The sequence below is a fragment of the Sphaeramia orbicularis genome, chromosome 6 (genome assembly GCF_902148855.1).
Source record: "Sphaeramia orbicularis chromosome 6, fSphaOr1.1, whole genome shotgun sequence".
NCBI lineage: Eukaryota > Metazoa > Chordata > Actinopteri > Kurtiformes > Apogonidae > Sphaeramia > Sphaeramia orbicularis.
In genome coordinates this window covers 25535567-25556651 of record NC_043962.1, presented here as the reverse complement: position 1 = coordinate 25556651, position 21085 = coordinate 25535567, and the positions used below count along the sequence as shown (strand labels likewise).

The 21085-nt window shown below is 38.4% G+C and overlaps 1 protein-coding gene across 1 annotated transcript in view; it reads right to left on the bottom strand.

Annotated features, from left to right (window-relative positions):
• Positions 1–18368, bottom strand: part of wwox (WW domain containing oxidoreductase) — a 140927-nt gene extending 122559 nt beyond the window's left edge. Inside the window, exons 1-5 of the mRNA XM_030136508.1 lie at positions 18115–18368; positions 16853–16917; positions 15882–15939; positions 15616–15785; positions 5493–5599 (exon numbers count right to left, since the gene is read on the bottom strand). Of these exons, the coding sequence (XP_029992368.1) occupies positions 5493–5599; positions 15616–15785; positions 15882–15939; positions 16853–16917; positions 18115–18221 (507 nt within the window). The 5' untranslated portion in view covers positions 18222–18368. The remainder of the gene's footprint in view (positions 1–5492; positions 5600–15615; positions 15786–15881; positions 15940–16852; positions 16918–18114) is intronic.
• Positions 18369–21085: the final 2717 nt, after the last annotated feature.

Genomic DNA, 21085 nt, shown 5'->3' with positions numbered 1-21085 from the left:
AAATCTTGCAAGAAATGGGATCTAGAAATGATGAACTATGATCTACTGGGCTGTCTGGCAGCAGAGAAAAGTGTTTCAGACCTGCGCAGTGACCTGGGAAATGGGCTGCAATTTCCTTAATCATTTTGGGGAAAAAAGAAGGAAAAAAAAAGTAGTACGGAATCGAAGTGGAAGGAAGAGGACACATCTTTGGAGGCCTGTCTGATAAATGAAAAAAAAAAAACACTGGGTAGTGAGGGAAGAGAGAGGAAGAGTGACTAAAAGAGCAGCATCCTGAGGCCCTGGAGGAGCCACAACCAACCAGGTCAGCATTTCACATGTGTCACTTCCTGTTGTCTTCAGCGGGAGGAGCGAGGGATGGCATTGTGGCCGGCGGGGCACAGGGTCTGTCAGTCTGACGCATGAGGTTATGCACGGGGCAAATGGACAATCGGAGGCACACATGCCTCGACATGTACACCTCCACAAACAACTGTAATTCAGGTTAAAGATAGTGTGAGGGTGGTATAAAAACAGGGTTTAATGCATGCAAGGATGTAGTTTTTGGGCCTTGCCACCTCATACTGCTGTATGTAGGCCATAAGCTATAAACATTCATATTATAAATCATATGAGCAGGGAAAAGCCGGGGTAAAAACGTGGGATTGTATATCAGGAAGGTATGGGAAGACAAGTTCACATACTAATATTCATAATATGTCCCAGGAGCATACTTCCAGGTGAGACAACCTTCCTTCTGTCTGTCTTTCAAGACCTCTTTCACCTCTGCTTAGTAAAAATTCAGAAACTCCACCTGAAATAGCAAACACTGTCGCATTGATTCTAATGTTACGTTATTCCACAGCATGAGATGCAGCACAAGAGGATCTACATACAGTACATGTACATACATAGGGGTATGAGAGTGTCCTTTTGTCTGATTTCCTCTTTAGCAGAGGATCCGTCTCTCCAACAGGCCGACTGTCTGCTTGTATAAGTGACCGCTGCTTATCGGTTCGCAGTCTGCCTGTCTTGCTCTGCCTCTCTGGCCTGTGTTAATGTTGCTGTTTGACATTGCAAGCAGCAGGCTTGTTCTCCCAGCAGCCTCAGTGGACACTGAGCTTTAGCCTAATTGGTTCCAGAGCAGACCCTGACAGAATTCTCCTCAGCGGCACATAGCCATATTAATACCCCCCCGCCACACACACACATAACAAAAACAAGCACAGCAATCAGTGACTAGCCCACTAATTAACGCCCTTACAAAGCATCTCATTAGCATGTGTAGTACAAAGGGGCGGTGGGTGAAATAAGCATTTTGGATAAAAAGAGAGAAATTACAAAATAAGACCATGGCACACGTGTGTGAGTGTTGTATTCTAGTCAAGGGCCAAGGGCCTTGGTTGGCCCACTAAACAGTGGGTTGTACCTCAGGGGAGTCCATTACAGCTCTCTGAGGGAGCCATCGGAGTCAAAGATAAGCAGAATTTTAAAGGCAATCAGGAAAAATAAATCTCCAGCACGCAGGCAACACTTTGGTTGTTAACCAGCAACTTAACCTGCCTGTACTGTGAGTGGAATAGGAGATGGATATGCCAGGGGTTGTGGGAAAAAGCAGGTAGAAGAATGTACAAGCACTACAGAGTTAGGATATCTCTACATAAGAGCTACAAAAAGAAATCAATTTGTGGTAAAGACATGTAAAAATTTTGTATAATCCACAAATGTAATTTTTTTGTGACTCAAAATCTAAACCAAAGTGTTTCTTTTCTGGTGTGTATGCCTGAATGCCTGCCTGTGATCAAAATTACAATATTTGCAAGTGTAATCCACATCACAGGAGCTGAATTCTTGAATGAGAAAAACATTTAATTGTAATTTTTACTGTTTTTCAGTGACAATGAAAATTGCGACTCATCGTGAATCATAATCACATTTGTCACATTGCAATATTTTCCTTGCATATCAGATCTGTTTTTATACTTTGTCTATCCCATCTCCTTTTGTTCTCCTTCCATCTTTCCCTGCACCCATCTGCTGCCTAAATCCGCTCCTGTTTTTACTGTGGCTTCATCACAGCCTGTAAAAACAGACTCCTTTGAACCCCATAAAAGCAACCAGCATCAGGCTTATTGTAAAACACAATCATAAGGTAAATGTTTATCCCCTCTCCCCACTTTAAACTCCCCTAATGAGCCTGCTGGAAGGGTTTCACCTCACAGCTCAAATAGAGGCTGAGAAAACAACCCATTCTGCTCAGACTAGGCCTGCAGCTCAAGTCCCATCATGAACACAGGATGTAGTTTAAACACAGCAAGAAACTAATTATTAGTTCGCTGCTGAATTTATGTATTAATACATGATAAATACATGATAAAATGAACAAAAAAACAAGTCAGCAAAACACAGGTCTAAATAAATACAAGAAAAAACTTTTATATTAGTTAAAAATAGGCTACACATTATTTGTATACTCCACTTAATGAGAGTATACTGAGTATCTGCAACATTTCAACAGCTAATGTTTAATATTTAATACGTAACTTGAAAAAGAATTTTGGAAACTTCAGCACAAACTGGAATAATAATAAAAGAATCTTTTAAAAAAATATGTGTAAGTTTTGGTCATAATACATGTATGAAAAACTAAAAAAGTGAGAAAAAATGTGAAAGCTCATGTAGAGACATAACAAAACAGCTCAGTTATTGTATCTAAGCTGACAAGATGTTGAAACACATACACTGTAAGCTCTCTACAGATAGATTATCCCAATAAGTTGTTACTAGAGATAATTTAAAAGTACAGGTCGAGTAAAGAGTATTGTTCTGTCTATACTGTATCTGTTCCTGGCAGAGCAGAGTATGATTGGCTGGGAAGGATAAGCCCTCTGACCCTGCTCTTCCTAACAGCCAGTAGCTGTTCTGACCTCCCCATTATCCATCTGTGACCTCCCTATTATACCCACTGTCAGTACACGACGCTACGCTGAACTGCAGTGCCCTGCTCTGCAGATGAGCCATCACTCTCACCTCTGCTCTGAACACCAACACTTGCCCACACAGTCACAGACAGACAGACACACACAGAGAGAGTGAGAGAGAGAGAGAGAGAGAGAGAGAGAGTTGGGGAAAGAGCGAGTTCAGAGTAATAGTAAGCAGGTAGTTAGAGGTCAGAGGTCCGGTGCAATCGGGACAGCAGTTCCACTCCTGGCAGCCAGAGCGGAACTCTGAGAGAGACCTGGAAGTAGATATGATGACCCTTTGTACAGAAGACCCCAAAATATACCCTCTTATCAAAATGACCTTAACGTAGGAGCATGGGAAGGCAAGCAGAGTTCATCCATCATCTTAGAGATTAATCCTCCTCTCTATTCTTCTCCTGAATCTATTAATAATGTCGCCAGAGGGGAGAATTTGCAGCAAAGATTTATTCTGATATTGTGACTTTTATTCATTAGCCTATAACACGGGGATTCCTTCAGAAGGAAATATGGAGCGAGCCTTAGGAATTCTAATCTCTTGCTTCTCCTGATTGGAACGACACATATTTTTATTAACTCGCTTCATTTGCTGTCAATCTGCACAGAGTACATGCCAAAGGAGCACAAACAGGCAATATTAGCATTCATTCTACAGGGGTCTTTGGGAGCTCCTTTTTATTGATTCACAAACATTTAACAGAATCTTAGATAATTTGGTGGCAGGTGTAAAGCTTAAAAAAAAAAAAAAAGAAAGAAATCAATGACTACAAAATCTAGTAGTTGGATCAGAGCTTTTCCTCACTCATTTAGACAAAGCAGTTACATTAATAGATCTGTACACTGGATTTCACACTGTAGAGCAGCACTGACAGCCCCAGGGGCATACTTCAATTAGAGACTTGGGTGAGTTTTAACACTGCAGATCTACTCTCGCTCAAAGGCATTTGTCTCCCCACCGCCAACCCCCCCGCCCCGTTTTCCTCCCTCTCTCTCTCTCTCCATATCTACACTGAGCACTCACTCTCCTTCTTCTTCAAGTCCTGCTCTCTGTAATCAACCCAGTGCTAATGGCTTATTCTTTCTGCTCCAGCACCCACATTTCACTTGTTTATTTTCCCACACTCGTAAATCTGGAGACGCGTCACAAGCGCAGCGATATTAGAGCAATAATCTCAGGTAATTATCAGATGCCCTCTCTCACTTTCTCTCACTCACTCACTCTCTCTCCCTCCCACTCCCTCTTAACTCTCTCTTGTTTTACACAGAGACACCCAAATAGAAGTGTGAACCTATGACACAACATGTGCACGAACACTGTGACCACAACTTCCTAAATCTGGACAATTTTTCTGTTATTATTACAGAATAACAAAGATGAGGAGCAAAAGCTTGACATCCACTGCTCATGTTAAGTCATAGACAGAAAAAAAATAAAAATCTGATATGTTGTATATGTTGTACTATGAAAATGTGTTGATATCAGGACAGAGAAAGACAAACAGATTAGCATGTTATAACAGGAGAATTTTGTTATAACAAGATGGTTCTTACATTATAAAAAGGTATTTTCATGTTATGATAAGTTCATGTGAAAAACTTCCACTTTATAAATAAGATAAACAAGATAAGTTGTGTTTTAATTACAACATGATCAGCAGTGCAACAAAGTCTTATTTTCCTTATTAATAGTCATAGTGAATTATCTTCTTGATGAATTGTTTGGGATATAAAATGTAAGAAAATAGTAAAAAAAAAAAAAAAACTTTTCCCAAAGGCCAACATGAAGTCAAATGTCTTTTTTGATCTACAACTCAATGATACTCAATTTAGTGTCTTATCTATTCAAAATCTAGCCAAATCTATAATCCAGTATTAAAACAGTTGTCAATTAATTTGACACTTGACAACTAATTGATTAATTGTCATGGATATAATACTTTAATGTCATTATAACAAGAAAATGTCTTGTTATAACAATCAACTTTTATGTTATAATGTGATACTAATCTTATTTTTCTTTTTCTGGTCTGGCAGCAGCATTATTCCACAGAGGATAGCAGTAGAATTACCAAAGGAAGAAACAAAGTGTCATTTCTAAGCACATTCAGCACACAGTACAATGGTGGATTTACCTACCGGCGCATTTGGCACCGTACCCCCCCTCATTTGAAAATCTGCAGAAAAAATTGCTGCTTTGACCGGGAATCAAACCCTGATCTTCTGCATTGCTGTCCGAAGTGTTACCTATTGAGCTAAATGTCTGTTGGCCTAAGGGTTGACTTATTTGCAATCTGATTGCCTTGGTACTTTTTGGGATGTGAGATTTACATATAAGTTTCATGGTTAATTAAGATTAAAGTGTACATTGTTCTGTAAACAAAGCGAGCAGCAGGAATATGACAATTCAGAGGAGATCACATATGTATGTATGTATGTATGTATGTATATAGCACCCCCCCTCCATTTTTTCTGGATCAACCACTGTAGCATATTTCAGGCAAAGATTCTCTTGGAGGTCCAGCGTCCACTCACCCACTCCTGCTGTATGAGGCTCACAGCCTTGCTGGCCCGGGACAGGTTTCGACAAGCCAGGATCACATGGGCGCCGTGAAGAGCAAAAGACCTGGCAGTCTCAAAGCCTGAGAGATCGAGAGGGAGGGAGAGGATGGAGAGACAGACAGACAGATAAAAACATAAAAAGAGAAAAAAAGAGTGAAAGCAAGAAACGCTTCAAAGATTAGGGTTTTTTTTCTGAAGATAACTTTGATTCTCAGGGGTTGGATCTAATGGGGCGGTGGTGATGGGGGTTGGGTGTGCAAGTTAAAATCCCTATCAATTTTCCATATAATTTCTTTCATTGAGTAACCCAGTGGTCTAGTAGGGGGAGTTAATCATTTCTCTCTGAAGTGATGAAACTGATTGAATTATTGTGGTTCAAGACTTTTTTCCTCTCTTCTCAGATAAAGTTTTGGATCTGACAGTGAGCTCTTAGGAAGGTATCACTGCTCAGACTCACTGTGGACGGACAAAATGAAGGGAGGTCGGTTGTTAATTACAGTAGTAATTATACAGTGATGGCAGTAATTATGAAAACATGGCTCGTAATGGTGGGAGCCATATGAACGATCGGACAGACATGACATTCAAACTGAACCTTGGTGTGATATTTCAGAACATCAAAAGGCCTCTGATAAGGACATTTCTCCCATGAAACGAGGTCCTCCGATATGCACAGAATTTATCAGTCCGAGACCACTTCATGGCTTCATCCAAATCACACAGTCCCGATAAAACTGACAAAAACTGAAGATAGAGCGAGAGAAGTTCATTTCTAAATTACAAGTCTAAATGGGTCATTTCAACCCGTAGGTTGAATTAATTTATGAGATTAACATTTTTCCTTCACCGTATTTTTATTTCCTTTGACATTTACTAGCCTTCAGAGTCTCGTGGAAAAGTTCAGCAGTACAGCAGTGTTACATTTTTAGTCTCACCACTAAATAAAAAAACACACAATCAAACATACGCATTCACAATTTGCGCGTCTTGACTGTTGAACTGAGAGGCACAATAAAACTGATCCGAAGGTCTAAGAGGCACAGTAGGCAGGCAGAGTGTATCGGAGGGTGGATTAATATGAACTGTAATTAGATTATATGTCTTAATCTGATTTTCATTAAGAGCAAAACTGGGAGGCCTAATTGTGAGGAGAGTGTTAAGGACTAATATCTATTAAAACTCAAAATTGGTGTAGGATTGGAAGCCCTTTCTGACAAGTGAAGCATGGAATTAAATTATATGACACCTTATTAGGTGTAATGGAAGGGACTGTGGCTGTGAGCGGAGATCATTTCACTCACAGGAAATGGAAATGAAAATAAAAACAACACGACAGAAGAAAATGAGCCCTATGACTCTCGGGGTAAATATACACTTTGAATTTGCAGGTAGGGTGGCAGGATTCAGAAAAAAATGTCAGAAAATCTCTTCCTTGTCATAAAAAATGTCTGCTTTTCACTATGCTACTTATTTAATACTAACAGTGAAGATTATAGTAATAAACATAAACCTCTGAAATGCTATGGAAATATTAATTTTAAGGAAAATTAGAAATTTAAATAACACAGTTGATCAGTAGGCAGCAGCAAATCAGCCTAAATTTGCAAGTGATAAAAAAGAAACCATGCCATGATTTAAAATCATTTTCCTCCTCACTTATAAATTGAACAAGAGTACTGCCTGCTGGTAAACAACAACACCTCACACTCACTTGTTGTGTGTACAAACCATGAAAGTGAAATTAATCGACACCAGTGTTTTCCATAATGGAGAACAAATTAGAATATGGCAGCAACAATGGCAGCAGCAGAGAAGCCATGTATTTCCAATGACAAATAACAAGGGCTTGACATTAATTGTGAAATAACGAGAGTAGCGTTGCTGTACAGAGACTCCCCGCCCTCTCACCCATGTTGCCGGTAGAGAGGGCCGCACTGAAATTAGTTTCTGGTCAGGTGTACAACAAAGAGAGCCTGTTTCAGCATTGTACGCTGATGGTGGAACATGACGAGAGGTCAGAAAGAGGTTTCTTTTGCTCTGGTGGATCAACAGACGCCATAAGCTGTTTTACAACACACAAGAGGCCTGACTATTATGCTCGTGTATATAATCTTCCAGGTTCTTTTGTCTAATCAGACAACAATGCGGTAAATATAAACACGTGAAAGAAAGAGTTTATACACGGTCAGAACAGGAAACAGCGAGCTTTTACATATTCAATCAGAGCATTCACAACAAAATATACAGTAAATGGCTCAGCTATTGTTGGAAATTTGTTTTACTGTAATGTATAAAATGCATAAAAAATTGTGTAAAATGTCCATTAAGCAGTGAATGCTCTTCATGGTACATTAGGATCCTGGCCCTACTGATATCCCACAATAATGAGTGTGATTTAGTGATTTCACGCTTTGTTTGTCCTCCCTGGCCCGCCGCCCCTCTCTGGATCCCCCTCGTACACAGGTGTATTGGCTCAATGTAATGAGATCATTACCAGCCTCGTCAGTAAACGTGTTTATTTGGCAAACGGAGCTGCCTGCTCCTTCCCTCTCTTGATCTGCATCCAAAGAGGCATTTAACTAAAATAAGCTCTGTTGTACAATTGCGCAAACAGAAGTCAATTCAGATCATTACAAGACCTGTGGGTGCATGTTTTGAGTTCCCACAATCGCAATGAATTTATGCTCTAAAAGCACAAGAGCAACACAGGCCATGATCACCTGCCCACCAGAAAAGCTTCTAAAGAATACCCTGCAATATATGCCTTTTTTAATTTATTGCATATTCTGATGTTTTGTTGTGTGATGTGGCTGTTTAATTCTGTTTCTCTTTTTATGCAATCAGTTTTATAAAATGGTAAAAATTCTTAGGTCTTTAAGTAGACAAAACTATTATTAATTTGCATATTTTTAAGGTTGACACCAATCACTAGCAAGCTGTAGTCCAACTGTTCCTCCTGCCTGAACTTACACTGTTTCTGAAATCACTCTTTTTCTTACATAATTAATAATATATAATGTATCTGAACTGTATGTGTTTAAGTGTGTAACATTCTCTCAAATGGTCCCACTCTGCATCAAAAATATGTGAAGATTAGTGTGAAGATTCTCAAAACTCTTGGGTATTGATGTAAACTGTTTGACTAATTGTTCATACATATCCACAATATTGATTTAATGCCTAATATAGTGTGAAACAATGAGTGAACTACTTCAGAGTTACATAAAGAGCTCTATTGTCACTATACTCATGCACAACAAAATTATGGTGATGGTTCTTGTTGTGAAGCAAAAATAAAGCAATAAATGTATAGCGCATGGTCAAAATTCACAGTTAAACTCTAGGACATCGAAAGTACAAATAAAACAACTGCAGAACAACTAAGGCTGTTGGTTGAGAGAGTTAAATTGCAGTGCCTTCATGCACCATAGACTTTAGACATAGCTTAACCCCTGACTATGCTAGTTATACCTGCACCTGTTCCTCCTGCTGCTGCCGTGTAGTTCTTGTCCCAAGAAGTGAGGAGCAGCACAGAACCCCCAACCCCCAACTCTTTCTGACTTTTAAGATCCCCTCTAATTCCCCTCCATTAGTCCAAGAGGAGGGAGGTGTCAGCCCAAAAGTGGGATGTATGGTTAGTAATTACAGTCCAAGGTTGAGCTGTTCCAGGAGAGAGCACTGGAGTGGTTCTATTACCCCTCCCTGTCCCTTTCTGCCTCCTTCCCACAAACCCCCATCGCTGTCTTACCATCCATGCAGACCTATCTAGTACCCCCCCCCCCCCCCCCCCCCTCCTCTGACCCTCGGTGTCAACCTCCAACTCCCCACACAATCTCTCATCATGGCCTAGCACCACATTGGCCACCTCTTCTCCTCCTGCAGCTGGACTCACCCATTTTACCTCTTCCTCAAACACACACTGGGCAGTAAACTTGACAAACACATACCACACTAGATCACACACATGCACCAAAACCTGCTCGTGTCCACATATCTCTTGAGCATTAGGGCTATTTTCATCACTGTCATCAAACCCCCCCCATCATGTAACTTCCATCCCCTCATCATCTGCAGACTGTAAACTCGATAGGCCTATAAACTACTTGACTACACACAATAACCCAGTACCCTTTCATTTTATTTTACCTACAGCCTTTAAGCACATATATTTATTCTATCCTCTCTCTCTAAGCACTTAGGTTCTATTATATTAGAGCTGTAATCATTATTGAACCCTTCTGGCCTCCAGCATAACACTCTTTGCATGTTATACCAGTTTGGGTGTGCATAGCAAATTTCATCCAAGGTTAATAAAGTTGAATAATTTGACTAACCAACCATAACTGGTTCTCATTACGTAGCCAATAAACACATTCATCAGAGATGCCAGTTAAAAATAAAACTCTCCTTCGATTTCCTCACAGGCTCAGTTGACAAGCTGACACACAGGAGACAGCAGGACACGGGCCGGCTGGTCCCCCAGCGGACAACACAAAATACTATCAGACCTCTGAATATAAACACAGATGCGCTGTGGATGTCATCTAAACCACACGCAGCCACTCAGAGATGCTCCGAGACACACACGCGGAGACACGGGCACCGCATGCCACCCTCACCAGAAACATCTTTTTATCCATCTAATTCCTCCCACTATGAATAATGCATTTCCCTCCTTACTGAGGCTCGGGTTTACCGCATCGCTGCGCGGGTCTTTAAGGGGGTCCTTATTCATAAACAGCAGTGCAGTAAATACCAGAGCTTTGCAGCCAATTTAATGGCAGTTATGCTTAACAAATCTGCCTCAATCTAATGATCAGCCACAAAGCTAGGCTATGGGTTTAATCTGCACACAGAGGCTCCCACAGCTCTGCGACTCACTGAATATGCTTAGGGATCTCTCCATCCAGAGAGAGGAGAGCACCGGCCTGACACTTAATCCTCCCAACACAACACTGGGATGAACACAAACATAGAACAATGTTAGTCTTTCATGAATAAGAATAACATTCAAAGTCCTAAAACACAGCAGAGACCAATGCATACGGATACTAAAATATTACGAACTTTCCCTTTCCAAATCCTTTGCTATTCCCTGCCTGGGCCCCCTGACTCTTTTCTGCTTCTTATTCCAGAATTGACCCTGCACCTAAATACCAATACCATGTGGAATTTGCTGCACGCATTTAGATTGGGTAGAGCTTTGCAACTGCAGGATTTGATCTAAAATATGTCACTGTAAAGAAGGGACAAAAAAGTTCAGCTAAAATATACACGTCTACATAAAAAGACATGTAGAATAATATAAAACCACAAATAACTTCAAATAATCCAGTAAGAAAAATTGAAACCATGCCAAAACATACAGCAGATTTTCAGTCGCTCACAATGGAATAGCGTCCTGGAATCAGCATCTTGAAGATAGTGGGATTCACATGAACAGATGTTTAACTTAAGTGAGACAGAGGGTTATTTCTGACCGCTATTCAACTTTAATACAATGACAGCAGTGCACTGCACTTGCCTGGGAGACTGACGTTGCTCCCCTGGTGATGGGACACATATATGTCATGTACGACTCCCATAAGTGCTGTCAAAGGACAGAATGAATGTAAGTCCTAAGAGATATAGTTTTGCCTCGATAGAAAAATATTTTAGGAAATTGCTCATCTTAAATCAACTTTTCCAGATATGAAGATTAATGTGGAGAAATTTTATAAAACTTGCGATTTTAATTTTTAATTTTTTTTTTTTTGCAGGCACTGGATATAGATACTGAATAGAAATAGAAAAAAGCATCCCATGTGTAAACCCAGTGGGACCCAGAGATACCACCACAATGGCCCTTTAAGGACAACTGTTCCATGGACCCCTAGCCAGTAAATAACCTGAGAGTTAGTTGATAGGAGGGGAATTAGAGCCCTAGCAGGGCTGTGTAATGGGGATGGATAGGAGGCTCAGGACTGGGTCAAAGCCGCTTAGGAATCAATGCTGAGGTACAGGTGTACAACCACAGGTCTATAAGAGTAAGAAAACCTTTAAAACAAAGGGGGAGAGTGGGAGGGAAGGAGAAATAGGGGGAAAACAGGCCACAATCATTCATTTCCATTATCACAATTAAAAACACCATTCAGGTCGGTACTGGTTTTTAATTTACAAACGAAAGCAGAGAGAGGAAGACTAATGTTGTGAAGTGAGCGAGCACAGTGATCACATCGGAAAGACAAACCGCATTACTTTCTCGCCTCCCAGCTTCACTGTAAAGGAGCTTCAAGGCTGGTCACAAATTCAGAGACTTTGACATTTCATGCATAAATAAACTCATATATGTGCTTTTCATGTTCATGTGCATTAAGAGCTAAATTAAAAGGCTGAAATGTAAATTTGCTAATTAAATAATATCCCACCATTACTAATAAAAATGTCACATTTCCTGTGGAGGGAATAAGCATTGAAGGAAATGGAAATAGCCTTGACACTTGGATTAAAACACTATTGATGCCATTAAAATGCTAAGTGGGTCCAAGCAATTGGCATAACCACATTTCACTAGAGGAATGTCAAAGGAGCACACGAGTAGTAGCAATTACTATTAGAATACAGTTAATTATGGGTGCTGCATATTTAATATGTGCTAGACTAAAACAAAGGTTATGTTAATATGGGTTTATTAAGCATTCAAAGTTATTAGAAAATGCCTCGGTATTGAAACAATTTCATCCCTTTTAGTAAAAAAGCTATGTAGATGTACATTTTGTCATTTTCTAAATACATCATAACTAATGTTATGTGTGTAATGCATTTTTCATTATATATTTTTTAAACAAGGCAAAAAACAAGCACTTGTGAGGCAATTTGTATGGTAACATATTAAATCCTCAAACATCATGGACCTCCTGTGCCCTCTTGTGGCGATGTTTTTTTTTTTCTTTTTCCCTTCTTAACAGTATTGCTCACTACCTTTATTTAAATCAAAGGCCACACTATTTTATATGTGGATTAAAATGATTTTTTTTTATTCATTAGTGCGGCAATCTTTTGGAGCACACAGAGTATTTTGTGATGTTGCAAAATATGTCTGTTTTGTTGTGTTTTTACTTTTTTCACGTACAAAATTGTGGAAATGTCAGTTCTAGTGACATGAAAACCCACATAAATGAGTTTTTCCTCTTGTTGGAGAAATCAAACAAGTTTCATACATAGATTTGATCTTAATTATTTGTTTCTTACTGAAACCATAATCCTCTCCAAAAACTCTAGCCAGAAGGAAAGCCTCTAGCTGTTGCTCTATGAATAAGCCACAAACTGAAGTGTAGGTAAACCATCCCCAAAAGTGCATTATTTCCTGACTATAAGAGTTTATGTACTCTTAACCTCTCAAACAACAAACTTTACACAAACTCTTCAGCTGCAAATGCAAAAGTCAAGTGGTTCTGCAAGATTAATTTCTCACAAGAATAACAATAGTTTGGTAGTTCTCCCATGCTACATTTATATTCAGATTATTGATGCCCCAGTTGTTCTTGTAAACACCTGGTTTTAACAGTATTTTAGGCCAGCACACTTTATACTGTTTTCAACAGAGCACACCAGATCTTTCATTCGTACTATTTGCATCAATACTCAAATAATTAAAAGAATTACCAATGAGATTTTCCTAAATTAGAGGTTTGGAGGTAATTAAGTAAGTGTGCTTTGTTAATGCCACTTTAGTATTGTCAAAATCAACTGCCTCAATGAAAAGACCAAAAAAGGTGTTTTTGCAAAACTGTGGTAAGACATGATCACGTTAATATAGTCTGTATCTCCTGTAGTTGCAACACTTAAATGTGGATACTGTCTAAAGAGTGTGCATTTGTGTTGAATATGTTCATACCTGAAGTGTAAATAACCTGGTAATAATTTCAAAACAACATAAAATATATTTCAATTTTATAGAATTATTTTACAGTATTAAAATATTTGAGGTACACAATGTGTATTTTTAATATATGGTTACATAAAAAGATGAATGAACATGAAGGTCAGAAAAACATTTAAGTGCACAAGATTCTCTGCTCAGTAAATGTCCCTAGGCTGCTGTAAATCTATGTACTACACTGCAGATTTGTAGCATCTCATAATATCCACACAATTACACTGTTGTGACTTTCCTTGGGACAAAGGATTTGAATATAAAGACAATTAACGATTTTATGTTTATTTGATTTCCCTCATGCTGTCATTATCTATCCCGAACAAAGCAGCAAGTCTGAACAAATGGCCACTACTTGTGCTAATTTAAACTAAAGGAAAGAAGAAATACATTTGTTTCCAGGCCATTATATAGTAAGCCATGCATTTGCTTGGTACAAATGGACACCATTCATTACAGTTAACAATGACATCCAATTCAACGCAGCTAATGAACTTCAATACAATCATGTTCGGTATTAAGGAATGATTTGTTGAGTCTAAGTGTATCATTTTGCAGGCTAATGTTGATGAATGTCTGGTTATGGAAAGAAGGGACTGGAAGGGAGAAGAGATGCGCTGGTAAAGCTGTCTTGTTCTAAAGTAAAGGACCACATCACCATCTAGTGGTATTATTATGAAAACACACCTGCTTCCTGATGATTTTGTGTGGTACTTGGGCAGTGACACAAATGTATTGATATTTCCTCTGCACACCACCACAGTGGATTGGAAATGAAGAAATAAATATGTGATTCAAGATTCTCAGCTTTAATTTAAGGGGTTTGACAAAAATACTGCACTGACCATTTAGGAATTACAACTATATTAAACAAAGTCACTCCATTTTCCAAAAGTAATTGGAAAACTGACCGACAAGCTGCCTCATGTCCAGATATGGCCAGTTCCCTCATTATTCTTAATCCAACTGAAGCAGATCTGAAGGTCTGAAGTTGGTTTCAAATGTTATGCGTTTGGTAGCTGTTCACTAGAATTCTCAATATGAGGTCCAAGGAGGAGCCAATTCAAGTGAAGGAGGCAGTCATTCAGCTGAAAACAAATACATTTATCAGAGAAAACTTTAGGAGTAGCCAAAATCAACAATTTGGTCCATTCTTTAAAAAACAAAAAAAAAGTCACTAAATCTACCACTGAGCTCAGCAACACCAAAAGACCACAACCAAAACCAAGAGACTACGGAAGACTGAAGTGGATGATCACAGAATTCTTTTTTTTGGTGAAGAACCCTTTTACAACATTCAGCCAAGTTAAGATCATACTTGAGGTGGTAGGTGTGTCTTTATCAAAGTCTACAATAAATAGGGTTAACACATTTAAGTATTAAGTACTAAAAAAGGGGGAAATCGCCACAAGTCTAGTCATGTTGAAGCTGCAGAGACATCTTCAACAGCTCTGAATGGATCATGGACAGACACTGTTATTAAGACAAAACCTCCACAACTTTTAGATGTGTTTGTATTTACAGTTACGTATTTTCAGTGTGACACTTCAATAATTTTACAACAATCTCCTGTTTCTTTGACTTGTAAAATTATCTTTTAAATTGACAAACATCATATGTGTAAATAATAATAGAATTCAAATCAGATATATAAATAAATAAATAAATAAATAAATAAATACTTGTCTCCTTCCATTGACTGTAACTTTTTTTAAATTTTTTTATGAAATAAGGTCACACGGGGTAAAATTGGAAATGGTTGGAGTTTTCAGTTACTGAAGACTAAACTGAGGGCAGAGAGACCCACAAACAAGAAGAAAATGGTTCCAGACTTCAGAAGTTATCCATTACAGTCAATCCTCTCATTAAAAACAATCCACCTATTTATAATGATCTTAATTTGTCCAATTAATTTTGAGCCTCTGAAAATAGAGGGACTATGTTTAAAATGACTGTAATTCTTAAATGCAATATTTAAACCCCATGAACTAAAGCTGAAAGCCCACACTTCAATCACATCCTGATGGAATTGAGACTTTCATGCACTGTGGTGTTATAGCAGTAAAATGAAAAAAAAATTACAATATTTGTGTCACTGTCCAAATACTATGGATCTGACAGTCATTCTATCTAAAATTACAGAAACAGTAAAACAACAAACATAAAGATTATGAAACTCACCAATGCCACAGTTGCCCCCAGTTATGAGGACAACCTTGTTAGAGAGGTCACGACCTTGTAGGATCTCTAAAGCTGAGGTATTCCCATCATACCGTTTCGGCTTCACTATTACATCCTCCACTGTAAATGCTTGACGTGGGTCAAAGTACGTCGTTCGCTTGTTAATGTGGCTGGAAATGACAGAAGAATTAGGATTAAAGAAATTAAGCGTGTGTCCAACATATAATGTATACCCAGCCTAGAGAATAAACACCACTACTACTCACTCAACATAAATCATCTGGCCTTTTTCATCAGTCTCTTGCTCCCAACCGTATGGCAAATCTGTGTGAAAAGACAAAAATACATTCAATCTCTGAACCTGCTTTATCCTCACTAGGGTCATGGGGGTCACTTGGAACCTAGCCCAGTAACTTATGGGCAAAGGTGGGGTACACACACACCAGTTCATCGCAGGGCTGACAAATAGAAACAATCACTCTCACACCTATGGGCAACTTAGATTAACCAATTAACCAATCAATGCATGTCTTTGGATGATGGGAGGAAGCCAGAGTACCCGGAGAGAACCAACGCAGACATGAGGAGAACATGAAAACTCCACACAGAAAGGTCCCCATCGACTAGTGTTGGAATCAAACCCAGGACTTTCTTGCTGTGAGGCACAAGTGCTCTCTACTGCACCACCGTGTTGCCCTCCAAAAATACCTATTTAACAAATAATAACAGCAAACTTTTTAGCACGTGGTCGCTATAAAGTTGACAATGACTCATCCAGTCATCATTACACTGCAATAAAATCAGGGCTGCATAATTTGGTCAAAAAATCATTCATTTTGTGAACTGCTTTATCCTTGAGAGGGTCACTGGGGGTGCTGGAACCTATAGCGAAGGTGGGGTGTCATCACAGGCAGACATATAGACACAAACAACTAATCCTTCTCACATTCACACCTATGGGCAATTTAGACTAACCAATCAACCTATTAGTGCGTGTCATTGGATGTTGAGAGGAAGCCAGAGTACTGGGAGAGAACACAGGGAAAACATGCAAACTCCACACAGTTTGTTTGTTTACCATTTGTGCAACTCTAGGAAAATCCATTATACAAATAGTGTTTCAGTAAAGGGGTTAAAAATCACATCTATGTCCCATTTAGAACAAATCTGAACAGTGTTAGTAAACATTGAACATATGCATAAGCAAAGCAATGAAGAACTAATGAACTAAACAAACCTCCAGCACAGCGTTTTTTCTTTCCCGTCTTGGGATGTTCCCATTGTGTCTTCATCTCATCATGGCTATTTGAACACAGACAAATCAACGATTAGTATAATGTAAATGTATCTTAAATATGTTGCATGTGGAAATGTTAACTACTAAAACAAACATAGGTAAAATAGTAACAAAAAGGTTTCTATTTGACATCCATATACTCAGGAGATGGAAGATAATAAAATATAGCACTGCAGCTCATACTGAGGACCTGTTATACAGAAGCACACATTAGCTTAGTTTAACACAAAACTGCATAAAAAGAAACGGAGAGAATTTCTTCAAATATGTACTAATAGTGAATACACATCCAGTTTACACATTTGCATACTTGTGTGTATATGTTCTTATTACATGCATGACAAACTTTCAACCATGTGGTTTGTCTAAAAACTTGAATGCAAGTAAAATCTGCAAAGTAGAAGTGTTTTCAGTTATATTATTCATGTATGATCTGTGTTTTGTGTGCTCAGTTAAATAAAGGGTTTGTGTGTACTGTTTTGACTCAAGTTTGACAAGCTTTGCAAGATTTTTTTGCTGTTGTAAGAGATGTATGATGTTTTGCTGGGTTGGTGTGAGAATTTGCAAGTAGTGTGTAGAATTTTTTTTTTTTTTTTTTTTTTTTTTTTACATAAATAGCCTTTTGCTTCAAGGATAGTGCTTAAACAATCAGAAAAAATAGCTTCAGCAGCAGCAAAAGCCACTCTTACAGAACAACACCACAGATTAATTGACAAATCATTGTGAATAACTCATAATGTATGACGCTGATACAGTTTCTTCCAAGTATGCCGGTTTTCCACATATGCCATTTCTTGCTATTTTAATGTTTTGCACTCATAGTATGCAGTGATGGCTGTTTGTCCTGCAGCATCTACTGCATACTGTACCACTGCAACTACCACAGTATGACCCGCGACACCATGTTCATAATATTTAAACAGAATTTTCATTTTATTATTTTTCTAGTGCAAATTCGCACAAAATCTAAATTTATGTCAGCAAACATAAACTTCATTAGTCACATCATCTCAGTAAAGTAAAGCTGATTAGAACTAATTTAGCTACCATGTCGAGTTAGCTACTGATTTCTAGTGTCGATGTGACTGTTTTGTTTTTCAGTGTGGTAAAAATAATTAACAATTAATAAACATGAAACTTATAAGTAATGGCATTGCGGTACGTGATATAACTGTTGTACTGACAGTAAATGTCACACTTACTTTGCATAGTAGACCCATCCATCCTTAGTAGATCTCTCTTCCCATCCAGGAGGTAACTCATCCTCACTGTCTGTATCGTCCATACCTGCGTATTTCAAAGCTGCCATGGCTTAAGTTTTTTTCGGGTAAAAGATAGTTATATAAATTTACAACAAGCTAGATTTGTCCGCCGTTAACAGTGTCTGTCCAGTTGTCAGTGCAGAGTACAGAAACAGCGGCAGTGCAGTTCTCCTGAGCACTTCCGCAACAACACGGTGATGAAAGCCGAAGTGCACTATGGGAAATGGAGGATGACGAATGTCTAGCCTCTGTCACCACAGTAAGGTTTATTTTACTGCTCTTTCATCGTTAGTATTTCATTCATTAACCTGTAAAGACCTAGTGTGACTTTTGTTCCAGTTCCCAAATTAATTTTTCTCTCTATTTAACCTTTCTTAAGTGATTTATCACCATTTATTATAATAATATCCCCTGAATGTTGCATTTTTTCAGTGAAAATCATGTATTTTCCTATATTTAATTCACTGATCATGTAGATATTCTTAAAAATCAGATTAAAGTTGAGGGTTATTACAACAAAAACCAAGAAAACTGAAGCAAAAGTGACTTTTTCAGTAAAAATATCAATAACTAAATGTAAAATTAATGTCTCCATCAACTATCATTGATCCATCTCCATGGGTTTTACTGGTGAATCGAGGTTGTAGAAGATAACGGTGTTTCAAAGTTCACTACGGAGCCTCTGAACATCCAAATGGGTCATATCTGATGACCATGAAAAGATGTCAAACTGCATTTTATACCAATTGTTTCAACATATTAATAGATTTAGTGGATTGGAAGTAATTAAACATTTTTCATCAGTAGATGGTTTAGGCCACCACTGGCTGTTTGGGTCTTAATGGGTTAATAGATTTTTGTGGAAAAAAACAAAAAAAGAAAAAAGAAAAAAAGGTATTCAGCCTACTTCAAAGTACCTGACCTAATGTGCCCATTAGATCAACAATGGAAAAACACAGTTTTTTTTTTTTTCCATTATTACATTATGTGACCATTAAGAGCCACAAAAAATGTACTTTATCTGGACAAAAATAGTTGTCCATCATCAGTGGAGTGCTGCACTGTGACGTGGGTCTCAGAAAGTGCTACTTGTCTATTTGGCTTTAAGTACATCTCCCTTGCTGCTGTAAATCTGGAATTTCTCCTTGTGGGACTAATAAAGGGCTGTCTTATCTTATCTGATCTGATCTGATCTGATCTGATCTGATCTGATCTGATCTGATCTTATCTTATCTAACAACACCAATTATTTACTTTATATGAAAAACACTACAGTACTTCAGTAAATAAATAGTGACTGCCTGTAGTAGCTAAAAGAAACAGAGTGTGAAGGCCTGTCTATTGCCTGCTCCTTCCAAAAAACTCTATGCCTGGAGGTACCTTGCTGTATACATAATACCTAGACACAATCCAACTGATGACAGCTGCAGGGCGGTCCTTCCACAGATTTGGAGAGAATAGCAGGATGTCTGCTTTTATAAGCCATGTTATTTACAATGTTTTGCTTGGAAGAAAAGAAAACCGTACAACAACAAGATGCATTTTAGTCTATTATGGAGGCTTGTGTAAGAGAAGATTATGTTCGACTAACCCTCCCCATCACCCATCTTCCTGTGACCTCGCTGTCCAAATGGGTCTGAAGACAAGGAGAGACTCAGGGAACTAAAGTGGCCAGTGACAGAAGAAGTATTCAGCTCATTTACTTAAGTACAGCAAATACAAAAACAGCAAAGTACACCTATAACTATTTCAACATATGTAAAAGTCTCACTTAAAAAAATCTTACTTCAGTAAAAGTATATAAATATTGTCAGATTAAAAGCTTTATGGTGCAGGGACAGTTTGATTGGTCTGATATATTATTGCATCTGAAGTATTTCATTTATTAATAGTGGGGAATCTGTACTTGTAAAGAATTTCAATGTGGCTGCTCAAAGTGGAGCAAGTTTGGGCTATTCTACATCCACATCTACTTATCCATCCATTTTATGGGGCGGCCATGGCTCAGGTTTGAATCCCATTCTGTCCTACTCATGTGCCATTGTGTCCTTGGGCAAGACACTTAACCCACCTTTCCTCCAGTGTCACTCACACTGGTGTATGAATGATTGATAGTGGTCAGAGGGGCCGTTTGGCGCAAATTGGCAGCCATGCTTCCATCATCCTTCCACAGGGCAGCTGTGGCTAGAAATGTAGATTATTCAGTTTATCCATTTTCAAGCACAAGGACTTGGAAAAGGAAAGGGATAGTTCTAAACATTTATTCAAAGGAAACCACTGGGGAAGGATATTGTTAATAATTCATATACATCTAAAATATAACTCACACTCCTTTGTAAATCATCATAAGCATTTGAAACCACTGGTCTATTCTTAATATGTTGTATGTTAAAAACATGTTGTATCCATTGTGTAAAATCTTCAGGCCTAACTAGTAATTGAAGCCATAAAAAAAAGAAGTAAACCCTTAGCAAACACTCCTCTAGGCTAGTAAACACAACCTAAAGATGTGCATTTAAGAAAATATCCCTTAGGAAATGCATCATGACACTGACATGTCCTGGATTTTATTTGGGTTTGTTTTTTTACACACCATGTCTCTCTCTGTAACACTATCATAACCATAACTGTATAATGTTCCTACCTTCAAACAACCTGCCTATTTCTTACATTGTCATAGTCTAATAAAGGTAACATTCTTCTCAGTTTTTAAAGTGGGACCTCATCTAATGGCCATATTTAAACATTTTCTGCTTTTTTTCAATGACTTTCCTCCAACCCGTAGTATTACGAGGGCTTTAATATTTTCATTTATAGGATATTTGCAACCCAGTTGTATGTCAGTCACCGCGCATGCTCATGACAACAAAAAGGGGAGGGGCGTTGAGGTGGGCCGACCAACTGTAGACAA